The 13,313-nt window shown below is 42.2% G+C and overlaps 1 protein-coding gene across 1 annotated transcript in view; it reads left to right on the top strand.

Moving 5' to 3' along the window:
* col1a2 (collagen, type I, alpha 2) overlaps positions 1-12,787 on the top strand; it is a 32,028-nt gene extending 19,241 nt beyond the window's left edge. Inside the window, exons 27-47 of the mRNA XM_080734379.1 lie at positions 256-363; positions 978-1,031; positions 1,128-1,181; positions 3,866-3,919; positions 4,088-4,141; positions 4,399-4,506; positions 4,969-5,022; positions 5,449-5,502; positions 5,722-5,883; positions 5,998-6,105; positions 6,441-6,548; positions 7,266-7,319; positions 7,435-7,542; positions 7,746-7,799; positions 7,969-8,076; positions 8,395-8,448; positions 8,596-8,703; positions 9,049-9,295; positions 9,942-10,126; positions 10,420-10,662; positions 11,632-12,787. Coding sequence (XP_080590505.1) covers positions 256-363; positions 978-1,031; positions 1,128-1,181; positions 3,866-3,919; positions 4,088-4,141; positions 4,399-4,506; positions 4,969-5,022; positions 5,449-5,502; positions 5,722-5,883; positions 5,998-6,105; positions 6,441-6,548; positions 7,266-7,319; positions 7,435-7,542; positions 7,746-7,799; positions 7,969-8,076; positions 8,395-8,448; positions 8,596-8,703; positions 9,049-9,295; positions 9,942-10,126; positions 10,420-10,662; positions 11,632-11,778 — 2,226 coding nt within the window. The 3' untranslated portion in view covers positions 11,779-12,787. The remainder of the gene's footprint in view (positions 1-255; positions 364-977; positions 1,032-1,127; positions 1,182-3,865; positions 3,920-4,087; positions 4,142-4,398; positions 4,507-4,968; positions 5,023-5,448; positions 5,503-5,721; positions 5,884-5,997; positions 6,106-6,440; positions 6,549-7,265; positions 7,320-7,434; positions 7,543-7,745; positions 7,800-7,968; positions 8,077-8,394; positions 8,449-8,595; positions 8,704-9,048; positions 9,296-9,941; positions 10,127-10,419; positions 10,663-11,631) is intronic.
* Positions 12,788-13,313: the final 526 nt, after the last annotated feature.

Raw genomic sequence — 13,313 nt, 5'->3', positions numbered from 1 at the left:
TTCCTCTGTCTCTCTCTCTCAGCTAAGGGGGTCCTAGGCCTGAAAACCGTTGAAGACCATGTTATAAGGCATTGGCTCGAATGTTTTTTTCTTTAAGCAAAATAATCCTTGGGCTTTAATGGGAAAGATGAACCAGACATTGTTATACTACGGACTAACTCAATAAGTCAATTCTAAAATGTTAACCTATTGAGTTTGTGTGTGTTTTGTATGGTGGGGGGAAAATGAACCATACTTTGCTGTGTGTGTTTCCAGGGAGAGCCCGGTAACGGTGGACCCGCTGGCGCTGCTGGACACCAGGGTGCAGGTGGAATGCCCGGTGAGCGTGGAGCCGCTGGTACTCCTGGCGGAAAGGGAGAGAAGGTTCGTCGAGTCAAAAGTATTTATTTAGCACATTTCATACGCAGCAAACTCATTGTGCTTCCCATTAAAGCAGTGGTTCTCAAAGTGGATTCCAGGGACTCTGTGGGTTCCTTTAGGGGGGTCTAAATTGACCCATACAAGTCTGTCTCTGTCACTGTCAAGAGTTAAGGGGAGACCTTGAAATTTGGAAGTTTGAGAAACACTGCATTAAAGGATAACAGAAAGAACATACAAACAGATATAAAGTACAATATAAAACCCTCCACCCTCTCATCCACACACATTAAATACAGCATGTAATGAGGGCCTGATGATAAGTGGTCTGATAGGTTTATAGGTATCAGGTCGGCGAGTGCATGTATTCTGTATATCCAAGCAGAAGTTCATCCCACACACAGTGCTAAGCGTAGCTAGCGCTATTCTGCAACCTTGTGACCACTGATTTACAGACCCATTCTCTGGGTAGTTTGGAGCCCAATGTGCTTTCTGTTTGAACCTGCTTCATCAAACTATTAATTTTAATCCATGTCCCTCTGTCTGTCTGTCTGTCTGTCTGTCTGTCTGTCTGTCTGTCTGTCTGTCTGACTGTCTCTCTCTCTCTCTGGCACCTATAGGGAGAGGGAGGCCATAGAGGACCCGAGGGCAACCATGGAAGAGATGGAGCTCGTGTAAGTTGATTAAATTGTGCAGAGAGAAACCATTGTAATTACATCCAATAATTGGACAGTACCAATTAAGACCTTTGGTCCTGCCTCTTTTTCTAGGGTATGGCTGGACCCGGTGGACCCCCCGGACCTGCTGGTGCTAATGGTGACAAGGTAAGAAGCTGTTACTGATATCACTCACCTTCACGTTGCAAATAATAAACAGAGACGACACACATGTTTTTAGGGGATCTCACAGAAAGTGCAATGGGGCATTTTGGTGGTCTAAAAATGGCCACCACCTCTTGTACATCCTCCAAAATGGCAGAGAAACTCCTTAAATGCGGGACATACTGTATGGGACAAGGATACTGTCAAAACATGATTTCTAATTTTTGTAACAAGCCAAGCTTTGGAATAGATCAACTTCCTTATTGTAAACACCCAGTGAATATACCTCCCATACTTCATTAGCAAAATTCACAAATTATGCTTTTTTTTAGCACAATATCTGAAGCAGGAAACTTAGTACTGCCATCCACTGGCTGTTTTGTAGTACTACGACAATTGCACACAAACAGCTCATTATCCCAGTTGAGGGAATGGAAAGACAATAAAGTATTCAACATTACAATTTAAAATGATACAGATTCTGATTAATTCCTTTTTTCTTTTCTTTTTACAAATCCCTTTATTGGTTTTGCACAGACAAGATAAACAAGAATTTATAAAGAGTTTTACAAAGTGGTCTGTAATTTTCTGGCACACACATACAGTATAATTATGACAAAAAACTAACCCCGAACAATTACATTCCAAAAAAATGAAAAGGTTTGAATTAGCATTCTGATTCATATGCAATTTAAGCAATTGCAATATACAAATGAAGTATTGGTGGTCAATAAATTAGGTTGATAAGAGAACAAGGCTATGCTACAAAATGAATTAACAATTTGAGATGTCATGATGAGAAGGAAGTGCTCATGTAAGGATAGTAAGTGCCAAACAGGGTAGAGGGATGGCAGGGTGAGGATGAAAACATCTGGGAACTCAGATTAGGGTGAGGATTGAATAGTATGGTTTTATGCCTTTCTACTGTATGGACTGATGAACTGCTTTATGGAACACTCATATCATACATTAGAGTTAACCATTTATTCCAACAAATGTAAAACAGTTATACTTGGTGTTGGTGACTCAGCTCTTTTAAGATGTTCCCTGGTTTAGCCAAGCAGCATGCTAAGCTAAATAATTCCCCCATGAGTGAACAAGATCAGGGCCCAAGCAAGACATTGGCTCTGTTAATCATGGAAAAGCAAAACGTTGCATTACTTTAGAGCCATGCTAGATACTGATTTCACAGTATAACCTTTGAGCCATGTAAGACTCTGAACTAGAAAGCTGGAGGCTGGGGTGATAGAGGCAAAAGCTTTGCACTGCAGTGTCAGACTGTGTAGCAGCATTGAGAACTGGTGATCAAGAGAATGAGGAAGCCTTTATTTAAAGCAGTGGTTCCCAAACGTTTCAGGTCGAGACCCGAAAGAGAGCTTAGACTTTGCCCGGGACCCGAACTAGTTAAAATAGCAGATCTACAACACAGCACGTCGCGTTGTGCTGAATTGTGAGCTTGTAGATCGGCTATTTTCAGTACTTATTTTATATATATATATATATATATATATATATATATATATATATATATATATATATAGATGTTCTTAGATTTGTTTGTTTATAAATAAATAAAAAGTATTTTGAAATACTGTATATATTATTTTTAAATTTAGGAAAATAAATGTTGATTTTCACTCGAGTCGTGACCCATAAAAATTGGTCTGTGACCCACAAATGGGTCTCGACCCACTGTTTGGGAAACAGTGATTTAAAGGGACTTTTTTGAGCAGTGCAAAACCGTTCCTACATTTCACTTTGTGTGTATTAGTAGGGATCTGTAATAGTACGCATGGAGATCCATGCTCATAGACATAAAGCAACAGTAGTATTGATACTAGAGTTGACTCAGCACTGCTGACTAGGATAACCCTATAACCCCAAGAATAGAAACCAAGGATTTCAATTTGTAGTCAATTAGATTTACCCGTAATAAATAATCATTAGTCAAAAAACATGTGTTTGTACCAGGCCTGGAAATTCGTCATTTTAGGGGCAAGGCCACTTGGCCTTTGATATTGTCCATTTTTTGAAGGCACAAAGGCCAAATGCCAGGGCAGGAAGGCCATCAAATAAAACAAGATTTTAGTCAATTGAAAGAATTTGTTGAATTTAAGGGTTAGGGATGATAACCTAATCTGCAGTGAAATAGATAAATAATGGTATTTACAATCTGATCCATGCTCAGCCCAACACCAATCAATGTCACTGGATGGGTTTAAAGATGGAGGCTTGGGGGAGTTAAGATTTTCAGAAGAAAAAAAAGAAGAAAAAAAAAAACACTGGTGTCTACATGACAAGAAAGAGACACTACTGGTGTCTACTCTCTACATATTGTCAAGAAAGAAACAGAGAAGAAAGAGGTACAGTCAGCTGGGGCATTAAGGCCACTGTGGCCTCAGGTCATGCCATTGGTTTGAGGGGCACAAGGCCAAACTGAGGGGCAACTAACCCTAACCCATGGCCTTCATGGCCTCCCTGAAATTCGTGCCCTGGTTTGTACGTATAGTATGTAGATTGTATATGTAGTTGATGGATAAATGGATGAAATAAGCAAGTCCAAATTGAATTATCATTCAATAGTGATGTGATCAATTCCTCTTTATCATTACTTTTCCATGAATTCCATCAACAGTCCCTGGTTCTAGTGTTCACCCTCTGATGATCCTTGTTATTTTCTCCTCCAGGGAGAGATTGGTTCCGCCGGACATTTTGGCCCTGCTGGCCTTCGTGGACCCTCTGTAAGTCATCCAGAATCAACTCTTTTTCACACACACACACACACACACACACACACACACCCATTACATTGTGTTGCTATCCAAACAAACTATGGAGCTAATACAAGAATATATCATACATATGTACAGTACGCAGGCACTCTCTGACACATTGATTTTCTTCCTCAGGGCGAGCGTGGAGAGGTTGGACCTGCTGGAGCTCCTGGATTCGCCGGTAGCCCTGTAAGTCCTTACTTGGCCAATGACCAACACAATGGACCAGACACTGGATATCAACTTGGACAGTGTTTCTCAAAGTGGATTTCAGCGACTCTCTAGGTTCCTTTATGGGATCTAAATTGACCCTTACAAGTCAGTGTAAGACAGAGTTAAGGAGAGACCTTGAAATTTGAAGGTTTGAGAAACACTGACCTAGGATATACGGTAGATCCCTCCCTACCACACATAATGACCCAAGCCTCTTGCCGTCTCTCCTACAGGGTGCTGATGGTCAGGCTGGACGCAGAGGAGAGCGTGGACCTGGTGGTGGAAAGGGAGACGTTGGCCCCGCTGGCCCTGCTGGCCCCGCTGGACAGTCTGGACCCTCTGTTAGTATAATACACACTCTCTCACACACACTTGAAAGGAATAGTGTCCATTGGCTTGCTTTAAAAACCCTTTCGTATGTTGTTTTGAACAAGGTTATGTTAAAGTGCTTTTAAATATGTTTTAATCCATTCCTGTTTTACTACAGTACATACGCCTTTGTCAAGATACATAATGTATTGCAATGATATTGCATTGAATTGATGCTACAGATTTACAGTATCTGTGCGCAAGCATGACACAGACTCTAAGATCTCAAACCCCCACGAAGCAGAGCCTAATGATACATGTTATTTATTACGTATATCATAACCCTAACCCATGAACATTTTGAACCCTTCATGGGGCATAACTTAAGATCTACTGATATTAAATATGATAAAACATTTACATGCATTTACACTGGTGTCCATTTTGATAAAGTTGTGTGCCTTAAAACTGAGTTTTTCTTTTTTTCCATCTAGGGCGCCGCTGGACCTGCTGGCCCCCCTGGTGCCCGTGGTGACCTTGGCCCCGCTGTAAGAACTGATATATGCTGTATTATATTATATCAAATCAGAATTAACATAATGCTACATACAGCATACATAATCTTTGTTTGTTAGCAAATTAAAACTCCCTTCTTAGTCTCTACATTACACTACAAAAGTGACCAAATGGATCATTATGTGACCATTTTAGTTACATTTGTACACTCTCAGAGTTCAATTTGAAAGGAGGTGTTGCTGTGTGCTATGGTCAGGGAAGTCTTGATTGTGTTCAGAGATACTGATACATGTATCCTACACACACACACACACACGCACGCGCGCGCACACACACACACACACACACACACACACACACACACGCACGCGCGCGCACACACACACACACACACACACACACACACACACACACACAGATCTGGGTGACCTATAGCTGATCTTCACCTCTGATTTCAGGGTCTGACTGGTTTCCCTGGTGCTGCTGGCCGAGTTGGTGCTCCTGGATCTGCCGTAAGTAATGATTTCAGCATTGGCTGACACTTTGCTATTTTAACGATGATCAACGTGAACGCACACAGACGCACTACGCCTCGCTCTTAATTCATTACTTACCATCGTATCATTACATACATTATCTGATTCTTCAGACTGAAAAAGTTTAATTATAATTCAATGCATACATTTATACATGCTCTGTATTGTTCACTCAAATCCCTCTCCCCCTCACAGGGTATTGTTGGCGCACCCGGTCCCCTTGGTCCCCAAGGCAAGGACGGTCCTCGTGGTCTTCGCGGTGACGTCGGTCCCGCTGGACCCTCTGGAGAGCAGGGTATGGTTGGCCCAGTTGGTCTTGCTGGAGACAAGGGACCTTCCGGAGAGAGCGGCGCTCCTGTAAGTGTCAAAATGTTGCGTCCGTCAAGTGTTCTGACCTTCAGTGAGACTTTGTGGAAGTGGTGGATGTGTCTCCATACATGACTGACGGGTGTTGGTGTTGTCTATGTGTAGGGAGCTTCTGGTACCCCCGGCCCTCAGGGTCAGCTTGGACCCGGAGGATTCGTTGGTCTGCCTGGTTCTAGAGGAGACCGTGGTGTTCCTGGCGGAGCTGGTGGGCCCGTAAGTACAAACGTCCACGCGGACAGGTGCATATACCGATATGTCACTGTTCTTTTACTCTAGAGGGCCTTCCTTAAGATGTTTGCCCGCAAACCATACTAGTGAAAATAGCAGATATACAAGCTCACAGCACGTTACGAGCATTCACTACTTTTTTTCTAATTTCTATTTTATTCATAAATTATTTTTGAAAAAAGTTTGAATTTGTTTTCAACTAATGTCACTTTATGATTTTTTTGTGGAAATCTTTTGAAAATGGGTCCCTACCAACTGTTTGGGAAACAGTGGTTCATATCATTGCACTGAACCCGGTGGTGTTCTGTGCTTCCTCACAGGGAGAGGCTGGTAGAGTTGGACCTGCTGGTAACTCCGGACCCCGCGGTCCTGCTGGAAACATTGGCATGCCTGGCATGACCGGACCTCAGGGAGAGGCTGGACGTGAGGTAAGAACCCGCTGTACCCCCCAAAGACCTGCTGTCATCCTCCTAGCCACTGTTCCTGTAACTATTACACACGGGTCATCAATATGTCTGTACGCGGACAGATGTGTCCATGGCAAGACTTGGTCTCGTCTGTGGAAAACACACTATTATAATGTTCTTATTTTGATCATAAGACCCCATTACTGAATGTCAAGTCTCCAGGTTTTCTTCAGAATATGTATGACACTTATTTACTATGACTCTCAGGCACAGAGTCCAACTGGTACTAGTGCTTCTCAAATGTTTTATTTTCAAGGACCCTTGGTTCCATTTGAACAGTCTCAGAGTTACAGACATGTTATGGTCATTCAGGGGTAGCTATTTATGTTTCTGGTCATATTATTGTCCACTCATTTTTATGTCTGTGGCAAAAATGGAATTTTGACAATAATGTCCACCACAAGCCAGCATGGCGATGGCCCCTGCCATTAAAACATCTAACAACGTGTACTGTATGTTACAATCTGTTACAGTATAACATAGTCATTAGCCATAAGCTGATGTTTGTACAGTATCTAATTACTAACAACAATAAAAAAAGCATTTTAGACTTACCTGGCACGGTCATTTTGTATAATGATATTTTATTACTATAAAGTTATAATTCCTTGGTATTAATGTAACTGATAACATTGTAACTTTGAGCTAAGTGTTTAATAAATTGTCTGCCATCCACAGGGTGCCCCCGGTAACGATGGACCCCCTGGCCGCCCTGGTGTTGCTGGATTCAAGGTAATCGGAATCAACTCGTCTGAATCAACTTTATTGTCACAACCTAATTGTCATTAAACTATCAAAAGACATATAGAAACTCACACACCTCCCCCCCCCCCACTTGTGATCACAGGGAGACCGTGGTGAGCCCGGTTCCTCCGGACCTTTGGGATTGGCAGGTGCCCCCGGACCCGCAGGACCTACTGGAGCCGTTGGCAGAGCTGGAAACCGTGGAGAGGCTGTGAGTACCGATATACCAACACCTAATTTATCCATAGTTCTTTCCATTTATGAGAGTGTTATTGAGATATATTATATTTCATATTATCATGTTATACTGTACATGTTGCTGTGACATTTTACTGTGGTGTAGGGCTCTGTTAAATTAGAATATTGGTCTTAGAAATTGGCCCGCTTTTCACTGATCAATTGATTCTTCCCCAGGGCCCAAGTGGACAAGCTGGAGCTGCTGGAGCCGCTGGCCCCAGAGGTGGCCCTGTAAGTACAGCGAGATACAAGAAGTATGCAATATCTATCTAGTATCTATACATGCATTGTGTGCATGTAATACAGGTATAGTAGTAGTAGCCTACTGTATGTATAGCATGCCTCATACAGTTCTGTCATGTGTCTGACCACACTGTGTGACTGTGTGTGTGCTCTGTAGGGACCCGCTGGACCCCGTGGTGAGAAGGGAGGTGCTGGAGAGAAGGGAGAGAGAGGCATGAAGGGTCTTCGTGGACATGGTGGTCTCCAGGGAATGCCCGGACCCTCTGTGAGTGGCTGGTTGCACACACACTGAATTTTATTATGGGTACAATATCTGTACCCCAAACACATCTCAGTCAGACACCACACCACTCAAATATCACATATGTCCAAAACACATGTTCTTTTTCAAAGGATTTAAAAATAAAAAAGCACCTGTGTTCCAATAGATTTGGTCACAAGCTCTTGTAAATACTTTTCATTGGCTCAATATTTATAAAAAACACTTTCACATTCACTTTCAAAATGTTTCAAAATAGGGCTAAAAGTGGTATAATGCAATCAATCTTTGCTAATGCACTGCAATGTCTCACTCTGCTCACAGGGAGCTTCTGGTGACTCTGGAGTTGCTGGCCCTGCCGGACCCGCTGGACCTAGAGTGAGTTGGAAACCTCCTTACCCACAATACAGCAGTCACTTACTCATTTTGTCAGTTACAAGAAAATTATAATGATGATGATGATGGTCAGACAAGTTAGCCTTGATGAGACACACTCTTACTGTAACTGTTTCTTCTCCTACTTAGGGCCCTGCTGGACCCCATGGACCCGTCGGTAAGGATGGTAGAGCTGGTGCCCATGGAACTATTGGTGCTCCTGGTTCTCGTGGACCCAACGGATACGTTGGACCCGCTGTGAGTACATCTACGTTGTTCTTGTCTCTTTACACACAGGATCATAAGAACAGAACAAAGAACCTTCCGCGTCCTCATATAGAACTAATCACTGTAGATATGAAAGTTAATTGGACGACACAACTGATAAGTACAATGTACATATCTACTCTAATAAGAAAGAAGCAGTGGCCTGCGTTAGATCCACTCACTAACATGCCTCCAAGCAGCTTTGGATTCTTATTGTTATTCGTATTGTCGAGGAAACATGTACAAGAGGTACAGGACGTTCCCTGCCTGTAACTCTGCTACACACTGCATTGTAGTGTAACAACAGACACCTTACACCTGTGTGCCTAACCTCAGGGTCCCCCTGGATCTCCTGGTCTCCCCGGACCTGCTGGCCCTGCTGGTGGCGGATACGACGTCTCTGGTGGATATGATGAGTACAGAGCCGACCAGCCCGCCCTGAGAGCCAAGGACTACGAGGTGGACGCCACCATCAAGTCCCTCAACACTCAGATCGAGAACCTGCTCACCCCCGAGGGATCCAGAAAGAACCCCGCCCGCACCTGCCGTGACATCAAGCTCAGCCACCCCGAGTGGAGCAGTGGTAAGAGAAGGAGGATGCCGTTTTTGGGCACTATGGCCTCTGGTTGATTAGCAGATGGGTCTCACTCTTTTGCAGGTCTTTCAGTCAGGCGGACAGGGTTTTGAGGTTATAATTTCTATGAGGTTAAGGTTAGCGTTAGGTATAGTGTTTTTGAGGTTAGGTTTAGGCATAGTGAAGTTGAGTTAAAGGAATTATGACATGCTGTTTTTACCAATCATAAAAGTCTATGTCTGTGGCCTTTTGAGTAGCAAAGATAATATACCTATTCACCAGAGATGGCGTAGTTCAGAGAATTTCATGTTCTGTCTCATGTCAATCATCGCCTCTGCTCCAGAGGCCAATTAACTCACTTTTCTGAACCTAATTATTTAAAAAACTACAGATTACAGACAAAACACTGAATGTTGAAGGCTCAGTTGTTTTGGTGTAATTGAGGTCAGGAAACATTTTTTTTTTTTAAACTTTAAAATGTTAAAATTACATTTTGATGTTATATGACCTTTAAAGTGAAGTTAAATGTTCATGTTTAGACGGAATCAAACCGAAACAACTGCAAAAAAGGGAGTCCCAGTAGCAGATAGCCCAAATCTATTGGAATCTAGTGCATACGTAACTGATCTCCCTATCCCCTCTGTCCTCTCTGTAGGATACTACTACATCGACCCCAACCAGGGCTGCAACTCTGATGCCATCAAGGTCTTCTGCGACTTCAACACCCGCGAGACTTGCATCTTCTCACACCCCGCAAGCATTGCCCAGAAGAACTGGTACAGAACCACCCAGGCCAAGAAGCACGTCTGGTTCGGAGAGACCATCAATGGCGGCACTGAGGTGAGACCCCACACGCACGAAGCAGATAGTGTCCACCATGGCTTGATTGGCTGATCTCTTAACAGTAGATTCATTGACTTGCTAGTTACCTCCAGCTATAATCTGACATCCTAGTTAACATTTATTTAATCCCTAAATACATGACTATATATACCTACATTTCTCCTCTCCTTTTCATTGGACAAACTTACTTATAAATACATCCAACTATGATATGAGTATGATATAAATAAATGTGTCACAATTTAAAAAACAAGATTTCAATATTAATATTGAGCTTCTCCGCCCTGCAGTTTGCCTACAACGATGAGACTCTGAGCCCCCAGAGCATGGCCACCCAGCTGGCCTTCATGCGCCTGCTGTCCAACCAGGCCAGCCAGAACATCACCTACCACTGCAAGAACAGCGTGGCTTACATGGACGACGAGAGCGGCAACCTGAAGAAGGCCGTGCTGCTCCAGGGCTCCAACGACGTGGAGCTGAGAGCCGAGGGCAACAGCCGCTTCACCTTCTCCGTGCTGGAGGATGGCTGCACTGTAAGTGGAACTCTGCGTGATGGGTTTTGTTTAATGTATTCATATAGTTTAGACTCTAGACCAGTGTTTCTCAAACTTTCAAATTTCACGGTCTCCTCTTAACTCTGACAGTGTACAAATGAACCATTTGATTCCATTTGTACACTGTCAGAGTTACAGACTTGTATGGGTCAATTTAGACCCCCCTAAAGGAACCCAAAGAGTCCCTGGAATCCACTTTGAGAAACACTGCTCTAAACTATACAAATATATTTAACTTTAGAGTTATAGAGACAGTGAACATTGAATACATGAATAATGAATAATAATGAATTGAATACACATTTCTGTACAAGTGCCAGCTTGGCAAAGTTTTAACTGTAGTCCCTGGGCTTATCAAAACTTCATAAGAACACATACAAACTTTAAAACAAGGGAAACAATACATAAAACAAAGCATGCTTCTGATTATTTGAATAAATGTAGAATGGACACTTGATTGTCTTTTAACAATGATTTTAAAATGATTTTAAGGGCAATATGTGTTAAGTCTCTGATAAGTCTTGCTAGACTGTTCCATGTGTGAGCTGCTCATAGGTATTATAGGGTTAGGCCTAGTGTGTCTATCTATCATCACTTGTTTGCACTGTCAGCTTTTCTCCTACAGCACAGACGTAGGTGTGAGATTATTTGTTGAGCACTTAGTGAACAATATTCAGTTATACATACACTGTACACTGTAACGGTTTTCTTTATGTTTTGGGGGCATGTAAATGCCCTGGCTTCATGACGCTAACCCTCAGATCCTGTTAGTCCTCTTGTTATTTTTGAAAAGGTTTGGATATTTTGAATCTGTATATTATTGAGATTGGGAAAAAAAGCAGTCTCACTCTTGACTCATGGAACTATATACAACTGTATTTATGTACAGTATGTTGATTTGACATGCATTGCATTATTGTGACACAATGTCTTCCTTTCCCTCTACAGAGACACACTGGTGAGTGGAGCAAGACAGTCATCGAGTACAGAACAAATAAACCATCTCGCCTGCCCATCATGGACATTGCACCTTTGGACATTGGAGGCGCTGATCAGGAGTTTGGAATGGACATTGGCCCAGTCTGTTTCAAATAAATAGACTCATGTTAAATTAACAAAAAAGAAAAAAAGAGAGAACGAAAGAAAGAAACAAAATCTCTGCCCCATCTTTCCCGTGTTGTTTTTATACTGAATGCTGATCTCTCTCTCTGCACATCCACTTGCTTGAGCTGGGCAACTATCGGAAAGGACTGAAAGGACTGAATGGAACGTTTGTGCAATGCAAATTAATACAGCCACCCAAAGGGACCCGGGATAACAGCTTGTGGGACGACATGTCATCCTTTTGTAAAAAATTAAAAGAAGTGTAATAAAAACGCTGAAAGTATGCATCACTTTGTGGTCTTTGTATATCTTCCAAAGAGGAGGTTTAAAACCACAATTTCCACGAAAAAAAGGTTTAAACTACCTCATGCCTGTACTAAGAAAATACTATCGACATAACATGGGTCCACAACCACGATGTTATGAATGCCAAGGCTTCAAGATATTGCCCTGTATCAGAAGGTTATTTTTTTAGCCTAATTTACACTTTGTTGCATGACAGTGGTGTCATCTTGAAATATGTTCATTTTTTGGCGAGCAGCACATTCATACGACGACGTCTAAATTAGGCTTTACTTGAAGCAGAAATCTATGGTGCTAATATGCAGCTGTGGAGGAAACCACTTGTATTGATTTGTATTGACTTTTGAAGAGTCGCGCACAGGTCCCCCCCGATGATCCCCCATTTCAAGCAGGTGGACACGTTCCCCATGTCTGGTTTTTTGTTTCGTTTTGTTTTTTGTTTTGTTCAAAGTTTTTGTCTTGAAGGTTTTCTCTCTGTTCAGGCTTTTTGCTCTTCAAGCCCCACATCCAGTGTTCATACTGACAGCACATATTTCCTCCAATTCTGAATGGATTCTCTTTTCTTTTTCGCTTCCTTCCTTCCTTCCTTTCTTTCTCTCTCTCTCTCTCTCTCTCTCGCTCTCTCTCTCTCTCTCTCTCTCTCTCTCTCTCTCTCTCTCTCTCTCTCTCTCTCTCTCTCTCTCTCTCCTACTCTCTCTCCCTCCCTCTCAAAAAACAACAACAACAACACCTGGACACCACAAAGTTTATTGTACCTATTTTGTATATGTGAGATGTTTAAATAAATTGTGAAAAGTTCTGAAATAAAGCATGTCCAATGTTCCAAACCCCACCATTTAGTGACTTTAAGTGCTTTCCTGTTTGGATTACAGCATTAATTCAGGTTAGAGTTGATCATTTGTCACAATCTTTTGGTTATTGTCTATAGTTTGGCCAATGGTTTTACATACAGTATCTATTGTTGGAAGCACATCCATATTTCAATTTATCTTCCCTTGTTTTTCTTTCTCTTGAGCAGTACATCAAATACAATGTACAGTACAACTCTGTTTACACTGTCCATGCCAATGTCTGATTACTAACTTCCAATGTCTCTTGTAAATAAGCGTCCTCTTGTTTTGTTTTCCTTGCATAATACAGCTTTTGCATCCAAATAAATTGGTGTGATTTGGATCAAGGCTTGAAGTGCAGTGATGCATGCACCTACACTCTGGGAGATCACA

The sequence above is a fragment of the Nannobrachium achirus genome (assembly GCF_963921795.1).
Source record: "Nannobrachium achirus genome assembly, chromosome: 10".
Taxonomy (NCBI): domain Eukaryota; kingdom Metazoa; phylum Chordata; class Actinopteri; order Myctophiformes; family Myctophidae; genus Nannobrachium; species Nannobrachium achirus.
The sequence above is the reverse complement of the archived record's forward strand: the minus strand, read 5'-3'. Positions and strand labels throughout refer to the sequence as shown.